Source organism: Geotrypetes seraphini, chromosome 2 (genome assembly GCF_902459505.1).
Source record: "Geotrypetes seraphini chromosome 2, aGeoSer1.1, whole genome shotgun sequence".
Taxonomy (NCBI): Eukaryota; Metazoa; Chordata; class Amphibia; order Gymnophiona; family Dermophiidae; genus Geotrypetes; species Geotrypetes seraphini.
The window spans coordinates 8,492,110-8,516,068 of NC_047085.1; the positions used below are offsets into that span (position 1 = coordinate 8,492,110).

The following is a 23,959-nucleotide window of genomic DNA, read 5'->3' on the forward strand; positions in this document are numbered from 1 at the left end:
GGGGTGGGGTCATTAGAGTGGGCAGACTTGATGGGCTATAGCCCTTTTCAGCCGTCATCTTTCTATGTTTCTACTTAGTTCCCCCTTCTGCTTCTATTCCTTTCTCTCCTCTCTTCTACCTTCCAAAGTATTTAGATCAATGCTGTCTTGTTAAAATGTTTATTTTATTTTTATTTTTCCTCTAACTCTACTTTTCACTTCTCTATTACCCTCCAGGTACTTTAGTTAGATTGTGAGCCTTCGGGACAGTAAGGGAATTTTCCAAGTACCTTTCTTATTTCTAATCTTAATGTATATTTTCTGTAAACCGCTTAGAACCTAACGGATGGAGCGGTATATAAGAAATAAATTACATTACATTACATTAGTATGCAAAAGGAGTATTCAAATTCTGCTCTCACCACAGTAATAAGGAAACAAACTACTTCGACTGCCGGCACAAGGGGCAGTGGGCCAACCAAGCCCTGCCACAAGCTCTCTAACTGCTGGTACTGGGTTGGTGGGGCCGTAGCCCCCGTGGGACAACCCATTTCTCGGCCTACGCTCAGCACTTGTGTAGCAACCAAACCCGCCTAGCCAAAACTGAACTAACCACCAGGACTCGAACATAGTAGCCTAGAAAATGAACGGTCCATCCAGTCTGCCAATTAGTTATACTCTTCTTTGATATTTCTGGGCCGTAGACTGTAAAGTCTGGTATTGTCCCAGGTTCCAACTGCTGTAGTTGCCATCTAAGATCCCTCCAGCCTATACAACCATCCCGTTTGCAGGCCATGTTCCAAGTTAGTGGAGTGCCCATTGATGTCCTCCCCAGCCCAATCCTACACCAAATCACCACATATGGGACACGGGCCATGGAAGTCTGCCTAGTACCGGCCTTAGCTCTTTAATTTACATCCTTCGTTTTCTAATTAGAGATCTTCATTGTTTATCCCATCACCGTTTTCCTCTCCACCACTTCCCTCGGGAGGACATTCCAGGCATCTGCCACCCTCTCCGTGAAGACAAATTTCTTAACATTGCTCCCAAGTCTTCCTCCTTGGAACCTCAAATTATGCCCTCTAGTTTTACCATTTTCTCTTCTCTGGAAAAGATTTGGTTCTATATTGATACCTATCATATTCCCGCCCCCCCCCCCCCCTGTCCCTCCTCTCCTACAGCTCTAGAGGACAGTGCATGGATTACATCTTAATGGGAGCAATGTTTGTCTCATGTGAGGTTGGCGAGAACATTTGGAAGCAATGAATGAAAAGCCGAGGGGTAAGTTTGGATTCAAAATTAAGCACAAGTGCTCAAGGGCTAAAAACTATTCAATCAGGTTTTGCACAACTTTGTCTTCGGTTTCGTTGGAAGCCAACGTTATCCCCCTTTGATTTCAGAACTGTTGTGCGGGGAATGATATTGTTGAGATTAGATGATTTTATGACCTGTATTTAGGGATATCAGATTAATCACAGGTGCTGCAAGATCAGATCCTATAACTCCGATTCTGAAGAGTTTGCATTGGTTGCCAGTATTGCAAAGAGTACAGTTTAAGGTATTATCTATTATTCATCGTGCTCCACTATAATTTCAGCAATTGCTGGAATTATATCAACCAGGGAGGAGATTAAGGTCAGAGGTAGGTTCTTGTCAGTGAACATACATTATGCTAACGTAGGAGCAAAGATGCTCTCAACTGCAGGGGTGAAGATTTGGAATGCTCTTCCTGGTCAGTTATGTTGACGAGCTAAGCGGATACAATTTTAAAAGATGTTGAAAACTCAGCATTGATGTCAGTTTCTCACAGCTTAGTCGGGGAAGGAGTTGGAAACCCTGCAGGTAAGATGACTTTTATATATTCTAATGACGGGATTAAAAAGTTAGTTTATGATGCAGCTTTGAAAGCTCTGCTGCCGTGCTCGCCCATGCTAGATTTCACAGCTTGTACTTTTGGTCTTAAGAAAGGTTTGGACAATTTCCTGGAGGAAAAGTCCATAGTCTTGAAGTAAATGCTGCTTATTTTACCTCATTGGAATGACTAAGAGACGGCATTGTATTTTCCAAAAACAGACAATATTTTTTATTGTTAGTATAAAGACTTACAAAATTTCAGCAGCAAAGGCATAGCAGAAGAAATATATTGTCAGTTCAGAATATGCAATGGAGAGTAGAACTTACACCCACATGCCGAGCAGGGGGCTAGAATGTCCCTGCTGGCATACCCAAGTGATGCATGGATTGTTATATAGATAAATTCTTCCTTTGTTTCAAAAAGCACATCCCTGAACTCTGGTCATGTACTTCCCTATTGGTACAAAAATGTATACCTAACTATACCACCCCCCAGTCCATGCCTCTCTCATTTCCCCCCCCCCCCCCAGGAGGGGGGCCTGAGCAGAAACAGAAAATTCTTCATGAACTTTCTTCCTCCAGCTCTGAGATCCTTATCACTTTGCAGATGCTAATTTGTGGTTTTACAATTCTGTGCATCTTCAGGATGGCGTCCTTGTAGATAGTCTTATGCAGAAAATTGGCAAGGGTGACCTCCAGCACCCCAGCTGTGCTGGGTTTCCATAACTTGCTTCAGAGACAGGCCAGCCTGGGTAAGAGTTCTGTCTTGGTATCAGGCTCCTACATCTCTTACTCCCCTGTCATCCTGCAGGGAATGTTGCTTGTTATAAATGTTTTATGGCTTTCCAGGGTGCCTGGCATATGTGAAGTCATACAGCACTGATAAAGCTCAGCAGAACCTTGGAGAAGTATCCTCCCAGCAGGGAATGGAGACAGGAACTTTGCAGCACAAAGATTAGCATTTCAAAGGATACATGTCTTCACAGACAGCAAGGTACAGGCTGGGCCTGGCTATGGGAAAATATATGTTAAAAATGTCTGTAGTGTCCAGCATACACAAGTGAGGCCAGTATGTCCAGTTTATCCATCTGTATGTCCAGGTTGTCCATCTCAGTCTGTTACTGAGATAGACATGGGGGAAGCCATTGCTTGCCATGGATCGCTAGAATGGAATGTTGCTACTTATTGGGTTTTGGCCAGGTACTAGGAACCTAGCCTTACTGGGCCGGGCCAGGCCAATGGTCCATCTAACCAGTACTCCGTCCTCACAGTGGCCAATCTAGGTCACTAGTACCTGGCAAAACCCCACATAGTAGCAACATTCCATACAGAATCTCAAAGAATAGCAAGATTCCTGAATCCCAGAGAGTAACAAGATTCTAGAATCCCCAAAAGTAGCAACATTCCATGCTACTGATCCAGGGCAAGCAGTGGCTTTCCCCATGTCTTTCTCAATAACAGACTATGGACTTTTCCTCCAGGAACTTGTCCAAACCTTTCTTAAAACCAGCTACGCTATTCGCTCTTACCACATTCTTTGGCAATGCTTTCCAGAGCTTAACTACTCTGATTGAAAAAATATTTCCTCCTATTGGTTTTAAAAGTATTTCCCTGTAACTTCATCGAGTGTCCCCTAGTCTTTGTAATTTTTGACGGAGTGAAAAATCGATCCACTTGTACCCGTTCTACTCCACTCAGGATTTTGCAGACTTCAATCCTATCTCCCCTCAGCCATCTCTTTTCCAAGCTGAAGAGCCCTAACCGTTTTAGTCTTTCCTCATACGAGAGGAGTTCCATCCCCTTTACCATCTTGTTCGCTCTTCTTTGAACCTTTTCTAGCGCCACTATATCTTTCTTGAGATAAGGAGACCAGAATTGAACGCAATGCTCCAGGTGAGGTCGCACCATGGAGCGATACAGGGGCTTTATAACATTCTTAGTCTTGTTAACCATCCCTTTTTTAATCATTCCTAGTATACTGTTTGCTTTTTTAGCCGCTGCCGCACATTGGAAGGAAGGTTTTAGCATATTGTCTGCAATGACACCCAGATCCTTTTCTTGGGCGCTGACCCCTAAGGTGGACCCTAGCATCCGGTAACTGTGATTCAGGTTATTCTTCCCAATATGCATCACTTTGCATTTGTCCACATTAAATTTCATCTGCCATTTGGACGCCCAGTCTTCCAATTTCCTAAGGTCCGCCTGCAATTCTTCACAATTCGCATGCGTTTTAACAACTTTGAACAGTTTAGTGTCATCTGCAAATTTAATCACCTCACTCGTCGATCCAATTTATTTATAAATAAGTTAAATAGCACTGGTCCCAGTACAGACTCCTGCGGCACTCCACTGTTTACTCTCTTCCATTGAGAAAAATGACCATTAAATCCTAACCTGTTTTCTATCCGAAAACCAATTCTTATTCCACAAATTAACTTTTCACCTATCCCATGGTACTTTTATTTTCTCATGAGCCTCTCATGAGTAACTTGTCAAAAGCTTTCTGAAAATCTAGATACACTCCATCAACTGGTTCACCTTTATCCACATGTTTATTCACACCTTCAAAGAAGTCTAGCAAATTGGTGAGGCAAGATCTCCCTTGGCTGAACCCATGCTGACTCTGTCTCATTAAATCAGGTTTGTCTATGTGTTCCACAATTTTATTTCTTATAATTATTTCCACTATTTTGCCCGTCACTGAAGTCAGACTTACCTGTCTTTAATTTCCCGGATCTTCTTGGAACTTTTTTTGAAAAATCGACGTAACATTGGCCACCCTCCAATCTTCAGGGACTACAGACAGTTTTAGTAACAGGTTTCAGATCACTAACAGCAGGTCAGCAATTTAATGTTTGAGTTCTTTCAGTACCCTGGGATGTATACCATCCGGTCCAGGTGATTTATCACTTTTTAACTTGTCAATTTGGTTTAGTACATCTTCCAGATTCACTAAAAAATTTTTCAGTTCCTCTGCATCATCACCCTTGAAAACCTCCAGACGTTGCCTGTTGTAGTCAGATATTCAATATCGAATATCCAGATAAGACTTAGCATTTGTTTTAAACTCTGGCCAACATGGTTAACTTCCCCGCCGAATGTCAGGCCAACAGTGTTTAGAGTATATTCACAGGGATAGAGAATGGAGTATTTATGGGGAGAATAGAGTTAATTTATTTATAATAATTATCGTAAAATTTATTCATATATGTTACAGCTACTTTATTTGATATACCGCAATTATTAACAAGATTGTTAAACCAAAGCGGTTTGTTATACCACCCTTCATAAACTATATCAGAGAAAAAGCAACAGGAAGGAATAGGAGGGGATGAGCTGCATTATTTTAACACTAAGCATTCTGTGACACATTAGGCAAATATTCCCAGAAACAGCAAGGTGGCAGAGCAGGGATAACGTCTAACGGAAAGAGCAGAGTGCTATGGTGATGAAAACACTGACCAAAGCCCTTTCTCTATCTTTGACTAACTTGGTGCCACTGCTGAAATTATTTAGGAAAAATGTGCCACAATTGATCATGGACATCCCAGGGGGATTGCTATATAAAGAATAAATACTGCTCAACCAGGGGAGCTCAGAATGGCTTACATGAATTGATTCAGGTCCTCAAGCATTTTTTCCCTTCTGTCCCGGTGGGCTCACAATCTGTCTAATGTACCTGGGGCGATGGGGGGGGATTAAGTGACTAGCCCAGGGTCCTCAGAAGGAAAAAGAGACCCAGATTGGGGGTGGGATGACTAGGTATCAGCTCACCTCAATCTCTTCATAGCTGGATGGAAACTTCCTCTCTTCAAACATTACGGTATGGCGGCGGATCCACTGAAGTAGCAGCGTGACGTGTTCGTAATACTCATGCCATCTGAGTTCCAGTTCCTAAGTGGACAGAAGCATGGTGTATAGTCCACGGTCTGAACAAAAAAGCCAAAGCCCCATCCCAACCACCTCAACCTTCCATCGCACTCCATCCACCATCACAACCTACCACCCCAGTCACACACCACACCAAACGTAACCAACTATTCCATCCACCATCATACTCAAATGCCCCAACGTAATTACATGACAAATACCCAAACATTTCCCTTTACCTATCATCGGAACCACTGGCTCCATCCTAAGCACAAATCCCTTTCACCGTCCACAACCAAAAATCACTCCATAACAATTTGCCCCTAGCCCCCAACCCATGATTACCAGAGACCACCAATTCTTACAATTGCTACTCTGTCAATAGATTAGGCTCAGGCAAGGTGCAAAGCCTCTCATCTAAACTGGTTGACTGCATGCCAGCAGAATGACATGCCTACAGGAATGTGTTGTGGAGTGCTTGACATATTCCCGTGCTTCCTCGCTTGTACGGATTCACCTATCCTTAATTCAGTTTTGCTTTGTAAGGACATTTCTCGGGACCCAGAACACAGTAGGAAAGGAGACGTGCTATGATGAGCCAAGTTGATTTGGAATCGAAGAGAACCACAATGACATGCCGAAATAATAAAATCAGGAATGGCAAAATCCATTCACAAAGAAAGCACAAGTTATTGTACATAAGATCATACAGTAGACTCTCTGTTAACCGGAACTTAAGCAACCAGCAAAAAAAAAAAAAATCTCCCCCCCCTCAAAACCACCTTCGCTGCTACCATCCACTCCAATCCCTCCCCCAAGGCCACCAGCACTGCTGTCCGCCACTGCAAGTCCACCCCCTACCCATGGCCACCCCCCGAGATCAAAGAGGATGGGAGTTGGAAGGCCTTGAGCACGTGCAGATGCTGAAGGCCCCGCAGTGGTCCAGCGCAGAATATCAGTGTCAGGCTTTTTTAACATTGGCATGGGTACGGTAAGCACAGTGATAGTCAGTGGGTGGAGGAGGTGGGCAGCAGTGCCGATTAACTTGGGCATGAAGGGAGGAGAGAGCGCTGAAGGCCTCGGGGGGGGGGAAGGGTTTGAGTGGAGGATAGCAGCATCAGTTGTCTTGGGAATAGAGGTCTGCACGGGAACGGGGATCGCGGGAATCCCGCGGGTCCCGCGGGGGTCCCACGGGAATCCCTCCTTACCCCACGGGACTCCCACGGGGACCCCCCTTTGGCCCACGGGACTCCCACAGGGATGGAAGGCTTTGGAAGCAGGGTTCATCCATATAATATAATGAACATGTCAGCCTTAGTAAAAGAGGAGGTTTATAAGTTAATTACCGGAACAGAAAACAAAAAAAGGGTTCCACCAAAGAGATTCCACAAGGAAAACAGCAAAAGAAACTGTGGAATTGATGATCCTGTCAGAAGTAATTGCTGCTTTTTATGGGGACGGGCGGGGATGGAGGTAATTCCTTGCAGGGATGGGTGGGGGCGGAGAGGATCCTGGCGGGGATGGATGGAATTTCTGTCCCCGCGCAACTCTCTACTCGGGAAAGGGGGATTTGGATTGGAGGGGGGGAGTTTGGAATGGGAGGACAGCAGTGACAGTAGTCTTGGGGGGGGGGGGGGCCCTCGAATATAAACTCTCAAGCAACTGGAAACTACATTTATCCAGCATCTACCAATCCCCATGGGTGCTGGTTAACTGAGAGTCTACAGTATTATCACATTCGACTGTCACTGTGAAGTATAATATCTTCTGGGTTTAAGAAGACAGGTCTTCATACAAGGGTCCTGACCCATCAACAAAAACATTTCAATTTCTTTCATCACAACCACAAAACTGTCAATGCAGCTATGACCTCGAGAACTAGGGTCCCTTAACCAGTGGCAAGAAATTAAAAAAAACAACCACTTTATCAATGAAGCTAAGATTTAAACAATCGGAGTATCTCTCAAGCAAGATTGAGACTCCACATTAGGAATTACAACTACGAGTAGGGCTAAAACCCAGAACCAGAACTGCAACCCATTACTATGAGTAGGGTACTATGAGTGGAGCTATGATCCAGAGATCCCTCAATCAGGACTGAGATTCCAGAGAAGGAACTATGTCCCATTAATATGAGTGTGGATTAGGCCTAAAGATCTAGGGATACCAGGTTCAACGTCCCAGAGCAGGAACTACCACCCATTAGTATGCGTAGGGTTAAGGCTAGAGATCCAGGGATATCTCAACCAGGCTGCAAAGTCAGATACATTCCAGGCAATCTAAGTCTTTGTCTGCTAGAGGAGAAACTCCACTCCACTCCCAGGTGGTCATTACGCCCTCGCTTCTTTGCAAATCCAAGCCCTTCCTCCCTGTCACTCATACTTACATTGGCTTTCACCCCATCCTGTACGTCGGGGACACGGGGCATGGCATCATACATCGATGAGACGTAAGTAATGATGGATTTCTCATCCGGCTGTGGCACATCAACATCTACCGAGGAAAGAGAGATGCAGGGTCAGGCGACCTTCTCGCTTTCTTTAGATTCTTATCCCCCTGTCTCTTTTCTCTTCAAGACTCGTCTCCAGTTTGGTAGTCTCTCTCTGATCTCTACGCTTTCTGAGATTGCAGGTGAGGCCCTCCAGTGCCTGCCCAGAGACATTAGAGCCTCCATTTTTTAAGGCGGTTCTGTGCGTCACTATGTGACCCAGACCTGACTATCCAGCATCACCGCCCTACTTCCTGTAGCGCACCTCAAATGTTAGGGGCTGCAAATTGGGATAAAGACTTCAAGGGCCTCCTACGCACATTTTAGAAGACAACTGAAAACTGATTGATTTTCAAAGCTCCTAGGTAATTAATACCCTTTAATTTGCTTTCAATTTTTTTTATTTCTTAGGGTTCTAACTCCTTAATCTTTTGTACACCGCACAGAACTGGCCGGGTTATGCGGTCTACTACTATTAATTATTTCTATGGTGCTACCAGACGCACACAGCGCTGCACAGACTCTAAAAATCGATTTTAGGTTTGCGTTTAAATGTCTACTTTTCTTCACTGACTCTTAAGTACCATACAAATGACCACGGGATGGAGTTTTCAAAGAGGTAAATGGTATTTGAAAAGCGTCTTCCCCAATATTAACACTTGGTGACAGCAGACCCAGGGGGAGCTCCAGAACTATGACGATCATCCCACAGGAAACGACCTGCAGAGGTCGGGACATCCCACGGGGAGCAGAAGTGCCCAAGGACTGACTGCTCTCAGGCCCTCAGCCCTCTCTCATCAGACCATTCCACGGTTACCTTCAGGATCCAGCAGGCGTGTGACCCCCAGGTCCCGTTCCGCCACATTGAAAGCCTGATCCAGGTTTTCCAGGTTCGTCTGGCGGTAGACTTTGTTCATATCAATGAGAACAGGCCTGAGGAGACAAGAGGGAAAAATGTTCTAGAGACGGAGACGAAATAAAGGAGCGAGGACCTAGACAGGCAAAATACAGAGTAAGTGATGGTGTATGGCCCAAGCGGTCTGTCCAGGAAGGAGGTTGGAGCTGGAGCTGCCACTCATGCAGGTTTAACCCTTTTCTACCCTGTTCAAGTTTTGCTTTGATTCCATGCTCTTCCTCTACCACCACCCCCAGGAGGGCATTCCAGGCATCCACTTCCCTCTCCATGAAAAAGCACCTCCTGCTGTTACTCCTTCCTGGACCACCCTTCAACCTCAATACATGTCTTCTAGTTTTATTGTTTTCTCGTCTCTGGAAAATATTTGTTTGTGTATTGATACCTTTCAAGTATATAGTATCATAGCAAATGGAACAAGAAAGAATCCAGAGAGAATGACAGGGGACAAATTTGTTCCTGTCCCCACGGGATCCCTGCGAGCTCTGTCCATATCCCATTCCTGCAAGCTTTGCTTTAACTGCACAAGCCTCAAACACTTAGGATTTTAAAGGGTTTGAGGCTTGTGCAGATGAGGACGGAGCTTAGGCATTGGTGGAATGAGGCATTATGACATCACAATCTGAGCTCTACAATGTTGCCACTTAGGATTTTCAAGTGTTTGAGGCTTGTGCAAATGAGGACGGAGCTTAGGCATTGGTGGAATGAGGCATTATGACATCACAATCTGAGCTCTAGAATGTTGCTACTTAGGATTTTAAAGTGTTCGAGGCTTGTGCGGATGAGGACGGAGCTTAGGCATTGGTGGAATGAGGCATTATGACATCACAATCTGAGCTCTACAATGTTGCCACTTAGGATTTTCAAGTGTTTGAGGCTTGTGCAAATGAGGACGGAGCTTAGGCATTGGTGGAATGAGGCATTATGACATCACAATCTGAGCTCTAGAATGTTGCTACTTAAGATTTGAAAGTGTTTGAGGCTTGTGCAGATGAGGACGGAGCTTAGGCATTGGTGGAATGAGGCATTATGACATCACAATCTGAGCTCTAGAATGTTGCTACTTAGGATTTTAAAGTGTTCGAGGCTTGTGCGGATGAGGACGGAGCTTAGGCATTGGTGGAATGAGGCATTATGACATCACAATCTGAGCTCTAGAATGTTGCTACTTAGGATTTTAAAGTGTTCGAGGCTTGTGCGGATGAGGACGGAGCTTAGGCATTGGTGGAATGAGGCATTATGACATCACAATCTGAGCTCGCAGGGATAGAGAGATCCCATGAGATCCCCGTCATTCTCTACATTTTTTGCCTTGGAAGGATCTACCAGTGTGGGATTAGAAGCCATGCCTTTTAGTTACTGCTCAAGAACCGAGTCGTACTAAGGGCATACCGTCTTCTTTGGGGGCACTAGCACCCCTCCTGCTCTCCACCTCCCCTTCCCTCCCCCCATATCTTTTTATCTTCAGTTCGCACAATCTTCAGCTTTGGCGCTCTCTGTGACATCACTTCTGGAACCTGCGTCTAGGAAGTGATGTCAGAGAGAACGCCGAAACCGACGCGAGCAGGAAGTTCTTGGCTGCTCGCACCGAAGAGAGGGGAGAGGGGCACCGCACACCCTCACTATGCTGAACCTGTGACTTGAGCAGCCCTGCTGTGGCCTTGTCGTTTGGTGGCGCATCAGGTGACACGGCAATCTGCTTTCTGGAGTTAACACAGTTCTCTCCTCTCACTTCTGAGGCATGGACATCATTGTTGGATTTCGGCAATACTGAGTCCACTTACATACTACGAAGATTTCTTATTTCTATAGCGCTGCCAGATCCACGCGAGATATGCGAGAGAAGGTCCCTGCTCATTACAATCGAATGATCACACACAGGACAAAGGCTGGATCAAGATATGTTGTTCATGAAGGGGGATAAGAAAGGGATGAGGCGGTAGAGAGGGAATGGGAAACAGAGCATATTACAAGTTGGAAGCGTTAGGACCTAAACGCAGCGTCAAAAAAGTGGGCTTTCAGCCTGGATTTGAATACCGCCAAAGATAGAGCCTGGCGTACTGATTTAGGCAGGTTGTTCCAGGCAGATGGCGTAGCGAGGCAGAAGGGGCAGACTGGGATGTTGGCAGTTGAGGAGAAGGGTACAGACGAGAGAGACTTACCTGAAGAATGGAGTTCCTGGGGAGAGATAAAGAGGAGCTGCAGAGTGAGTCCACTTGTAGGTAGGGCTCCAGAAAAAGGAGGACCTTAAGGTGGCCAAACAGGTTGAAAAGGTGACGACAAAAGCTAGAAGGATGCTAAGTTGCATAGGGAGAGGTCTGGCCAGTAGGAAAAAGGAGGAATTGATGCCCCTGGTGAGACCTCATTTAGAATATTGTGTACAATTCTGGAGGCCGCACCTTCAAAAAGATATAAAAAGGATGGAGTCGGTCCAGAGGAAGGTTACTAAAATGGTGTGTGGTCTTTGTGATAAGGCATATGGGGTCAGATTTAAAGATCTCAATCTGTAGACTTTGGAGGAAAGGCGGGAGAGGGGAAATATGATAGAGACGTTTAAATACCTACGTAATATAAATGTGCACAAATCAAGTTTCTTTCATTTGAAAGGAATCTCTGCAACGAGAGGGCAAAGGATGAAGTTAAGAGATGATAGGCTCTAGAGTAATCTAAGGAAATACGTTTTTACAGAAAGGGTGGTAGATGCGTGGAACAGTCTCCCGGAAGAGGTGGTGGAGACAGAGACTGTGTCTGAATTCAAGAGGGCCTGGGATAGGCATGTGGGATCTATTAGAGAGAGGAAGAGATCATGGTTACTGCGGATGGGCAGCTCTATGACCTCACAATGCAGGTGTAAAGAGCCTTAGCCAATAGGAAGATGAGATGCAAATGTTAAGAGCCTTAGCCAATAGGGAGAGGAGATGCAAATATTAAGAGCCTTAGCCAATAGGGAGAGGAGGAGATAGTGGATGCTCTGGATGGGCCATTTGGCCTTTATCTGCCATCAGGTTATTATGTTTCTCTAACCATAAAGCTCTATGACCTCACAATGCAGGTGTAAGGAGCCTTAGCCAATAGGAAGAGGAGATGCAAATGTTAAGAGCCTTAGCCAATAGGGAGAGGAGGAGATAGTGGATGCTCTGGATGGGCCATTTGGCCTTCATCTGCCATCATAAGAGAATTTCTATGTTTCTGTAACCTTGATAGGCGGTAAATAAAATAAGATGTCTAGAATTACCAGCACGTAGACAGGCAGGTATACAATTAACCACGTAAGTGGCAGCAGGAGTGGACTGACAACGGGGCTGTGCCGAGGGAGTGTTCAACCTTCCCTAGCCTCCTTCTAGTTCAACCATTTTTGAGAGGTGCTTAGGAGCTCAGTCTGCCCCTGAAATACCCACTTCACTTATCATCGAGGGGGTGTGCCCACAGATGGAGGGTCCCCGGGACACATCTAGCTCACCGAATACTGTAAATTTTGTGCCTTCCTGCCCGCATTTAGGTCTGCGACTGGTGTAACTGCGGGTGTCTAAACAGTGGCCTAGCGAGGGGGGGGGGCGCGCCCCTCCCCCACCCATCCTGCTCCTTCCCAACCCTCTCTTTCATTGTTGGGCCCCCCCTTCCCTTCCTTTGTAGATATTTTAATGTTCCAGGTGCAAGCAGCTTCCGTCCATGTCGTGTCGGCTTTCCCCCTGACATCACTTCCTAGGTGCGGGACCCGGAAATGATGTCAGAGCAAGCTAACGCAGGCAGTAACTTTGCGATGCTGTACACACTGGGAAAATTAAAGAGGTACACGTGCAGGGGGGAGGGGGGGAGGGGGGTCAGAAAGGAGGATGGGTGCTGGCACCCCCACCAAGAAGGTGTCCAAGCGGAGTGCCCCTCCCCTTACTATGCCTCTGCATCTAAATGTTAGGGGTGCCAATAGCTCTGTAATACATAGAAACATAGAAACATAGAAAGATGACGGCAGAAAAGGGCTACAGCCCATCAAGTCTGCCCACTCTACTGACCCACCCCATTAAGTCTGTTTTTCCCTCCCCTCTATGCGGTGTTACCTTCTCCCACTTCCCTATCTCCTTTCTCACTGATGTGATGTCTCCACTATTCCCCAGGCTTCGTTATGATACAGAAATTCAGATTAGATCATGGACTGGGCCCCTAACACCCACCCTCAGGGTCCGAAACAGACTGCCTGATTAATGACTCATTTAATTGCCTTCAGGGTTCCATCAAAACTGCGCCTTAATCAGCTTAAAATGAAATAAAATTAAGGTGACTTTCCTACTAGTGCAGAGACAGACTAAATGGCTTTCTGGTCACTGCATAGCCTCTAGGCCTGCTGGGGAACGTCCCTTCGTGCCTGTCCGCCGCATAGGGTCATTAGTTTTGCTAGCCCCTCGGCAAACGAGGCACAGTGCTTAGAGCTCCAGCCTCAGCACCCTGAGATTGTGGGTTCAAATCCCACGTTGCTCCTTGTGACCCTGGGCAAGTCACTTAATCCCCCCATTGCCCCAGTTACATTGGATAGATTGTGAGTCCACCGGGACAGACAGGGGAAAATGCTTGAAGGACTTATATGTAAACCGTTTTGAATGGTAAAACTACAAAAAGGCGGTATGCAAGTCCCAACCCCTTTCCCTGATGTCATAATGCCTCATTCCACCAATAAGAGCCAACCTCATCAGTGATGTCACAATGGCTTCATTGTTCTATACTTGGCTCACTTCAGATATTGTATTGGAGGAGAGTGTGGTGTAGTGGTTAGAGCTCCAGCCTCAGCACCCTGAGGTTGTGGGTTCAAATCCCATGCTGCTCCTTGTGACCCTGGGCAAGTCACTTAATCCTCCACTGGCCCAAGTACATTAGATAGATTGTGAGCTCACCGGAACAGATAGGGGAAAATACCTGAGTTATAAGTGGTATATAAATATATAAATAAATAAATGTTAACACTATTACAAGCTAAGAGACAGCGACCTCATCACAACCAATAATAAAACACGGAACAGAAACAGAAAGCCTGGAGTGAAGTTAGGGGGAGTCCTGACGACACTCGTAACAGTTTCTCCCCTTTTCACTCTGCTCTGATCTAAGGATGCACCAGGATCCAGAGCCCAACTATGACTCTACAGTCTCAGAAAGAGACGAACATAAGAAGTTGCCTCCACTGGGTCAGACCAGAGGTCCATCTCGCCCAGCGGTCCGCTCCCGTGGTGGCCCATCAGGTCCGCAACCTGTGAAGTGGTTTCTGGCCACTTCTATAACCTACCTCAAGTTCTATCTGTACCCCTCTATCCCCTTATCCTCCAGGAACCTATCCAAACCTTCCTTGAACCCCTGTACCGAGTTCTGGCCTATCACTTCCTCCGGAAGCGCGTTCCATGTGTCCACCACCCTCTGGGTAAAAAAGAACTTCCTAGCATTTGTTCTAAACCTTTCCCCTTTCAATTTCTTTGAGTGACCCCTAGTGCTTGTGGCTCCCCACAGTTTGAAGAATCTGTCCTTATTCACTTTCTCTATACCCTTAAGCTGTACAATGAGAGAGTTCTCGCCTGGCTTCAGATGCCACTGCTCGTTCTTCTCTTAGAAATGAGATACCACCTACCGTAGGCCATCTTCTCCTCCCTGGCACACAACTAGGCTGCTTCTGAAGAACTAGACCAATCGGCTACCAGTGATGGCAAGTTTCCAGTTCAGGCCCAGTGTTTAGCGGGATATCAGGCACAACCCATCTCCTCTGCCCGACAGTCTGTGGCAGAGGAAGCCAGTGCATTGCCTGCCAACATCAAGAAAACTCTCACCTCGTCCCTCGTGCAACTGGAAGGAACAATTGATGGGGGGTAGAGGAAGAAGAAGCGGAAAGCAGAATGGGAGGAAGGATGAACAGAAGACAGGCAGGGCAAAGCAAGAGAAGGACAGATGGACGGCAAGCAGGAATGATGGAAAAGATGGAGAGATGCCTACACTTCTTTCAGCTGCAGTGCGGAGCGGATGGAGTACAGGGAGCCAGTGAAGGTAGTGACTTCCTTCTCTTCGCACTCCAGCCCGTTCATCAGCACATCCAGGCCGGCTCTGGGGAGTGTCTGTGAGACCTGCCAGCTCCTGGAGTCCACCTCCGAAGGCACCTCCTCGCACACCATCACCACTTTGTCGTGCTCCTTGCTCAGAGACCCCGTGTGGGTGGCCCTGGCGCCCCGTCGCTTCACCTTCTTCTTCTTCTTGCTGGGGGTGCTCATGTTGCTCCCACTTCCCTTGTTCCTACACCCCCTTCGATAGTCCTTGGCAGGAGTCCCAGTGCTTCCAGCCTTTGCGGCCCCTTCAGACCCACACGCAATGCTCCAGGTCCCCCAGCATGCCAGGGAATACGCTGGAGCGAAGAGCCTCACTGCAGACTCCCAGCCAGGTGCCTCCGCCCTCCCTCTGCCCCTCCTAATCCGCCCTGAGCCCCAGGAGCAGGCAAACCTGCCCAAGTCTGGCTCACAAGAGGAACAGGGCGGGCCAGTTCCTTGCTAATACTTGTTATAGTCTAAACTGGAAAAATTAAATAGGCACTTCAGATCTAGCCTCCGGCGACTGATTTGAAACACACACCAGTGCGTGTCTGTCTGTCTAGGTGTCTCTCGCTAAACCTGGGTATGTGTCTATTTCTGTTAGTGGCTCTTTCCTTCGCCCCCCCCCCCCCCCACTTCCCACCTCAACTTTTCTACCTCTTGTGGTTTTGTCTCACCTAAAGCAGGAGGCTCAAATGTCTGTTTTCAGAATCTGTTCTTTGTCTTCTGTAACTTAGCAGGGCCCAATCTCAGGGTTTACCTGCCTGAGGGGGTGGGGAGGGGGGGGGAGTCCAGTATCCTCCCACTGTTGGCTAGGTCCTTGCTGAGGAAAATACTTTACCTCTTCCTTCACAAATTAAGGCTCCCACAAGGCATCAGTTTCAAGCACTTGAAGCTGTTTCTGTACCTGGGTTCCAATCCCAGCCCTGTCTGCACTTTTTAAAGCACCTCGGTGCTGAGTTGAAGAGGACTAGGGGATCAATCCTTAGTACCCCAAGTGATGGGCTGGATTTAGGATCCTAAGGCAGGACTGTTTAGCACAGGGGTGTCAAACTTTTTGTCTTCCCTGGGCCGCATTGGCCAAAAAAAATGTTTCTGGGGCCGCACAAACGCTGCAGAGGAGGGAGCCGCATGACAGTAAACACCCGGGGGCAGCAGAGGAAAACACTGCATCACGCTTGACCGGGGCCGCACAAAATACTTCACGGGGCCGCATGTGGCCCTCGGGTCGCAGGTTGGACACCCCTGGTTTAGCCTATTCCGAATTCTTTTCATTTGGGGGGTTCTGGGGAAGGAAGGTGCCATTCTCGCAGAATTCATCTATTCGCCTTCCCCTCCCTAAAACTATGCCCTCTCAAACGATTCGTTGACAAAACCTTCTCCTTCCAGGCGGCCAAAATAAACTCATGGCTTGCCCAAATTATACTTGACGCCCCCACTTACCTGGACTTCAGAAAAAAACTCAAAACTCACTTATTCCACAGACAGAATCCCTAACACTCCCTCTCGCGACTTCTACTCCCTTCAATACACTTGAACCCCCACCTTCCCCCCCCCTAGGTCCCCTCCAAACCTATTAACTTCCCGGTCACTCATGTATATTCCATGTACTATATTCCCAGTATATTCCTTGCATATTCCTTGTATTCTCCTTGAATATTACTTGTATATTCCTACTGATGGTATTTTATATCGACTTCATCTCGTTAAATTCCTGTTAATTTCAACGACATGTACATTCCAAAAATCTGTAAATTCCAACGGTATTTTCATGTGTAATCTCATTAACTACTGTGAACCGCCTAGAACTCTCTGGGTATGGCGGTATACAAAATAAAGTTATTATTATTATTATTCTTCAATACAGACCATATCTGTTAGATGTTGATACCTCCCTTACCCGGCCCCCGGCGATTCCTACAATCACAGTGCTGGCAAGGAGTAAAGCTCTCAGGGTCTTGGCTCAGTAAATATAAGGACACATATAATAATATTAGCTGCTAGCGGAGAAGCCCAAGCTGAGGGTTCTCTTCTCTTTTGGTTTGCCACATTTTAGGGGACGAAGGGAAACAGGATGGAGGAATCAGCTGCTAGTTTAATAGTCCCTGAAATACCACCTGGCCGAAGGTACTGTGTCTTCAAGAGAAGCACCGTGCAATTGAAATCTACAATGATAACTAGAATCCCCAGAGAGTAGCAACATTCCATATAGAATCCCAAGGAGTAGCAAGATTCTAGAATCCCAAAGAGAGCAACATTCCATACAGAATCTCAAAGAATAGCAAGATTCCGGAATCCCAGAGAGTAACAAGATTCCGGAATCCCAGAGAGTAACAAGATTCTAGAATCCCAAAGAGAGCAACATTCCATACAGAATCTCAAAGAATAGCAAAATTCCGGAATCCCAGAGAGTAAAGAGTAGCCCGAAAGCCCGTCTCGATGGGCGAATGATAACACGGGGCTGGGAGCCCTGTGTCGCCCCCGAGTCTGGGGGAGCATAGGTTAAGAGTTGTAGTGGGGGAAAAGTTGAATTCGGTGTGGGAGAGAGGCGCGCCAACAAACTGGTGCGCGATTGGTTAAAGGGTAGAAGTGGGCGGCATCGGAGGAGGTCTTAAAGCCGGGACCTTGGAGGACTCGTTTTTTTCTGGGTCCTCCAGGGCGGCTTTTTTCAACTGTTCCTTTTGGCGGTTTTGGCAGCGGGCGGGATGGAGTCAGATGGAGCGCTTCGGGAAGGAGATGAGGCGGCTGCAGCGGAGATTTCTCTGCTTGCGGGAGACTCGTTCTCCGAGGAGCCTGAGGAACAGGTGGGTCGGGGACCAGGGGAGGAGCGTGATCGCCCAGTGCGCCGCTCCAAGGCTGCCGCGTTGTCAGCTCTTGTGGTTGCTGGTGCGGTTGGGGCCCAGGGTGGAGGGTCGGTGGCAGCAGTGTCTATCCAGATCCTGCTGTTACAAGATTCTAGAATCCCCAGAGAGTAGCAACATTCCATACAGAATCTCAAAGAATAGGAAGATTCCAGAACCCCAGGGAGTAACAACATTCCATGCTACCGATCCAGGGCAAGTAGTAGCTTCCTCGCGTCTTTGTCAATAACAATTTTGGATGATGTGACTCCTGATGCAGGCGTCCCCCGCTGAAACACGGCCGTGTTGTATCTGATCTTCTGTGCCACATACGTTTGTAGTGGAGCACTTCTACCTTGTATTATTTCTTCTTTAAATGATTGTCACCAAAGTAAAGTAAAGGGGATAGAACTCCTCTCGTATGAGGAAAGAGTAAAATGGTTAGGACTCTTCAACTTGGAAAAGAGACGGCTGAGGGGGAGATAGGATTGAAGTCTACAAAATCCTGAGTGGAGTAGAACAGGTGCAAGTGGATCGATTTTTCATCCTGTCAAAAATGACAAAGACTAGGGGACACTCGATGAAGTTACAGGGAAATACTTTTAAAACCAATAGGAGGAAATAGTTTTTCACTCAGAGAATAGTTAAGCTCTGGAACGCGTTGTCAGAGGATGAGGTAAGAGCGAATAGCGTAGCTGGTTTAAAGAAAGGTTTGGACAAGTTCCTGGAGGAAAAGTCCATAGTCTGTTATTGAGAAAGACATGGGGGAAGCCACTGCTTGCCCTGGATCGATAGCATGGAATGTTGCTACTCTGGGGATTCCGGAATCTTGCTACTCTATAGGATTCTAGAATCTTGTTACTCCTGAGATTCCGGAATCTTGCTACTCCTTGGGTTTTGGCCAGGTACTAGGGATCTGGATTCAAGTTTTTTCAAGTTTATTAAAATTTTTGATTAATCGCTTTGTCTTTTTTTCAAAGCGATGAACATACATATATATAAATAGAAATATAAAAAATAGAAATTAAGACATTAATTATACATGACCTTAAAAATTAATTTAAAAGAGAATAAAAAAAATAAAAAAAATCCTAAATACATATTTAACAAAACATGAGTAAAGGGAAAAGGGGATAAGAACTACAAAATATAATAAAAAGAAGGTTGGGGAAAAACATAAGGTGGGAAAAATTTTTTTTTTTTTTTTTTAATTATTAAATTATTGTGATCCAGATTATAAGTTATTAATCAAAGGCGTCTTTAAAAAGGAACGTTTTTAAATTAATCTTGAATTTTTGAATATCATGCTCTTTTCTTAGGTAGATTGGCAAGGAATTCCACATTTGTGGTGCAGTAACAGAAAAAATAAATTGTCTTCTGGTATTTATAATTTTAAGAGATGGAATTGTCAATAAATGCTGTTCGTTAGACAGCAATATTCTATTTGTGGAATAGGGAATCAGTGTTTTATAAATAAAAGCAGGAGTTTTAAAAAGCATTGCTTTAAAGGTAAGTAGACATATTTTATATGTTATTCTATGGGTTACTGGAAGCCAGTGAGCGTTCTTAAGAAGTGGCGTCACGTGATCAAATTTTTTCTTTTTGGTTATTAGTTTAATGGCAGTATTTTGTATTATTTGTAACCGTCTTATTTCATTTTGTGCAATTCCCTTAAAAAGGGCATTGCAATAATCGATTTTGGAAATTATTAAAGAATGTGTAAGAATATTTAATGATTTAGAACAAAGATATTGTGACAGGGATCGAATTTGATGGAGTCTATAGAATGATGCTTTGACAATACTGCCTATATGCTCATGAAAGGTTAATTTGCTGTCAAATATAACTCCTAAAATTTTAATACTGTTAACTAATTGTAAAGGAATATTTTTTATAGTGATAGGTGCACTAATTTTAGGAGTTTCTTTCCATGGAAAAAGTAATGTTTTTGTTTTTCTCAATGTTAAGAGCCAACCTATTTATATCTAGCCATTGATGGATTTGTTCGAGTTTATTATTAATTAATATGATGTCTGATGCTTTATTGGGATCTAAAGGGATCTAAAGATTCCTGAATCTTGCTACTCCTTGGGTTTTGGCCAGGTACTAGGGACCTGGATTGGCCACCGTGAGAACGGGCTACTGGGCTTGATGGACCTTTGGTCTGACCCAGTAAGGCTACTAGTTCGTTCTGTTAGTATTCAGCTTTGAAAAAAAAAAGTAGATAATACAACGGACTACTTTTAACAAAAACCTTCCAGCGAATCTGGAGACCTGAAGTTCACTCACTCATTAGGCCGATGTATCACCAGTAGAAAGAAAAGCATTTTCCAGGTTAGGAGCTTCATTGAACAGACGCTGAAAGATCTAACGCAAAGTGCTTACAAATTGTAAACCATTTTGAATGCTTTAAATCAATCTCACGAAACGAAGATATTGTCAGAAGTATATGTGACGAGGATTTTCAGAGTCCTGTGATTTGAATAAGGTGCCAATAAGCGAGACAGACAGAGTGGATTGTAGTACATTTGTGTTTTAAATACCAAAACCAGAATCTTGTACATGGTGCGATGAGATACTGGCAACCGGTGGGGATCCTTGAGGACACGGGTCACGTAATCGAATTTTCCTGCACCGCTGATAACTTTTACTGCTGTATTTTGTATTACTCGTACATCGTTCTTCATTAAGCCACTCTATAAAGAATTACAATAATCTAATTGGCCAATAATCCAGGAATGGATTAGTATATTCGTGCTGGTGGAAGTCTTAAGGATTTGATCAAGCAAATTACCAATCGCAGTTTAAAGAAGCATTTTTTCACAAGGGATGTATTCAGGATCATACCCAAGATTTCTGTGGTAGGTTCTAGTGGTGGGATTGTGGAGCATCTCTCAGCCAGCTGAATCAAGGAGGTCATGAAGAGTGTTCAGCTGGATTTCTGTGGGTTAATAATGAGTTCTTTATTGTGGATCCAATCAGTCAAAGATTTTATGTTATGGTTAATGTATATGTGGGATCAAGGGGGTAAAGCAAATTGGGCTGTCATCGGTGTAGGCGTAAGGAGTAAAATCTAGGGACCGAGGCGAAAGAAAAATATGGCGATAGCTATTAACCTTGTTTGGACGCCTGATGGGAGTGAACAGGATTCTGAGAAAAGAAAATGGTAAAACCAGAGGACATAATTTGAGGCTGAGGGGTGGTAGATTCAGGAGCAATGTAAGGAAATTCTACTTTACGAGAGGGTGGTGGATGCCTGGAATGTGCTCCCGAGAGAGGTGGTGGAGAGGAAAACGGTGACAGAGTTCAAAGAAGCGTGGGATGAACACAGAGGATCTAGAATCAGAAAAAATTAAGGCCCGTACTGGGCAGACTTGCATGGTCTATGTCCGTATATGGCCGTTTGGTTGAGGGGGGGCTGGAGTGAACTGTGATGGTGACTTCAGTAGATGGAACCTAAGCACAGTACCGGACAGATCTTTGGGTTCTGGCCCAGCAATAGCTAAGAAGAAGGAAAATTTAAAGAGTGGGTAGGGTTGGGCAGACTGGATGGACCATTTGGGTCTTTATCTGTCATCATCTACTATGTTAATATGTAGTGTTCTGGAAGAGAACTGTGTGTGATCAGTTGGAAAGATATGCGTTTGGCCATGTATTCCTAGTTGATGTAGTCTGTCTAAGACAGGGGTGTCAAAGTCCCTCCTCGAGGGCCGCAATCCAGTCGGGTTTTCAGGATTTCCTCAATGAATATGCATGAGATCTATTAGCATACAATGAAAGCAGTGCATGCAAATAGATCTCATGCATATTCATGGGGGAAATCCTGGAAACCTGACTGGATTGCGGCCTTCGAGGAGGGACTTTGACACCCCTGGTCTACTATGTCAAAAGCGGACGACAGGTCGAGGGATATTGAAAGGTCTGTGCATGAGACAGAACGGTCTCTGTACTGTGGTGTTTACAAAATCCCATCTGATTGGGATGTAGGTCATTAAGTCTGATTCTGCTACTTTTGAGATTTGCAATCAGGCCAGTAATTATTACAGGTTGCTAACGGTGGTGTCTCATTTTTGGTCTTAGAATCGTATGTTTCCAGGCATTGGGGACTAGCCTTGAAGGCAGAATTTCCGGTTGCTCCCGTCATTCTCTGCAGCTGCCGCTATGATTGCCAGAGTATACCTGGTCTCTTTGAAATAAGGAGCGCAGAAGAAAAGCACATTATGTCGAGACTTACCCAGTTCTCCAGCAACTGGAGGCGTTGGGTGACTGTGCATGCGTGTCTTCAAGTCTGTACAGATATCATCAAAAAGTGTCCCAAAGTGCTTCAGCATAGAAGTTGCCATACTGGGTCAGATCAAAGATCCACCGAGCCCGGTATTTCTAGCAGTGGACGGGCCATGTCATAAGTACATGGAAATTCCAGAAAGTAATAAGCAGTCAGGGCCTTCAGGGGATTCACCCCACCCCCTAAAGGCCCTGAGGGCACTGCTCTGAATTTGATTGGTCGAGCAGGCAACAGGCAGATGCTGCTCAGCCAATCAAATTCAGATCAGTACTGTCAGGGCCTTCAGGGGGGTTGGTAGAATCCCCAGCCCAAAAGCCCTGCTTTCTTTTCTGTTTCTTTGTTTGATGCAGTTTGACTGAACTGCATGAACAAAAAAAGTCAGGGCTTTAGAGCTGGGGATTCACCGAATCCTCTGACAGCCCTCGCCGCATGCCACTGGTAATACGATTCCTTACTACTTCCTCCCAAAGATAAGCTGTGGCTTTCCCAGGTAAAATTGATGGTCTTTTCTTCCAGGAGTTTATCCTAACCTTTTCTAAACCCATCTACATTAACCGATTGTACCACATTTGCCAACAATAAATTTTCTCCTAGGTAAATGAGAAGACCATTTTTTCGGTGTTATTCATACTTGGAAAGTGGAGAGCAAACAGCGAAGGAGGCTCTGGGGTTCAGTGCCTTTTATTATGTATCAAGACTCGACACGATCGTGTTTCGGCCCCAAATGGGCCTGCCTCAGGAGTCTGGATCCAGAGTGCTGATAAATACGATAATCTTCTCAATCCTTCAAAAACCAATATTATAAAGCATTAAAAGGTAGCTCTGAGAGCCGGTGTAACAGTCCTAATCCACAATCCATTGCCGCAATCCATTGCCCAATTTCCTCCTTCACTGTTTGTTCTCCACTTTCCGGCATCTCCTGTTTTCCTAGGGTTATTCATACACCAGGTTCTGCTCTGTAACTTACACTGTATGCATGCGGACCCTTACTCTATGTGTCTATGTGTCTATCTTGTGCTTGCTCATACGTCTTTGCTCTGTGTCATAGTTACATGGGTCCCCATATCCTTGCTTGGGTTATAGGTAATATGTACTTGGCCTGTTTCCAATGTGTTCCCATTGTTTAGGACGATTCTCATACTTGTGGCGATGGATGATGGCATTGAAAAGGCGTCCGTCCCTCCAGCTAGTGGTGAAATTGTCACAGTGTAGTCCCTGGTAGCCTTCTGTCATACGCTGAGACCACAACAGCAGTTTCTCCTTGGCCGTCATGTCCTCCGACTGCCCCATCACCTGGATATCCGAGATCTGAAAGGCACAAGCAGATACCATGACTACTCCGCCTTCAACCAACTCCTAGCTCTCATATGACCCAATAATCTCCTAATCACTTTTGCAGACACAGGAAGGTTGGCCACTGTTGGAAACAGGATACTGTCCCAGTATGGCAATTCTTATGTGAGCCGAGTATAGGACAATGGAGCCAATGTGACATCACTGATGAGTTTGGCTCTTAGGCATTGGTGGAATGAGGCATTATGACATCACAGTCTCAGCTCTGGAATGTTGCTACTTGGGACCTGGGTTGGCCACTGTTGAAAACAGGATACTGGGCTTGATGGACCTTTGGTCTGTCCCAGTATGGCAATTCTTATGTGAGCCAAGTATAGGACAATGGAG

The 23,959-nt window shown here is 45.5% G+C and overlaps 1 protein-coding gene across 1 annotated transcript in view; it reads right to left on the reverse strand.

The window, feature by feature from the left end:
- PLEC (plectin) overlaps positions 1-23,959 on the reverse strand; it is a 523,889-nt gene that overhangs the window by 334,323 nt on the left and 165,607 nt on the right. Inside the window, 4 exon segments of the mRNA XM_033935291.1 lie at positions 5,608-5,727; positions 8,090-8,196; positions 9,009-9,124; positions 23,421-23,587. Of these exon segments, the coding sequence (XP_033791182.1) occupies positions 5,608-5,727; positions 8,090-8,196; positions 9,009-9,124; positions 23,421-23,587 (510 nt within the window).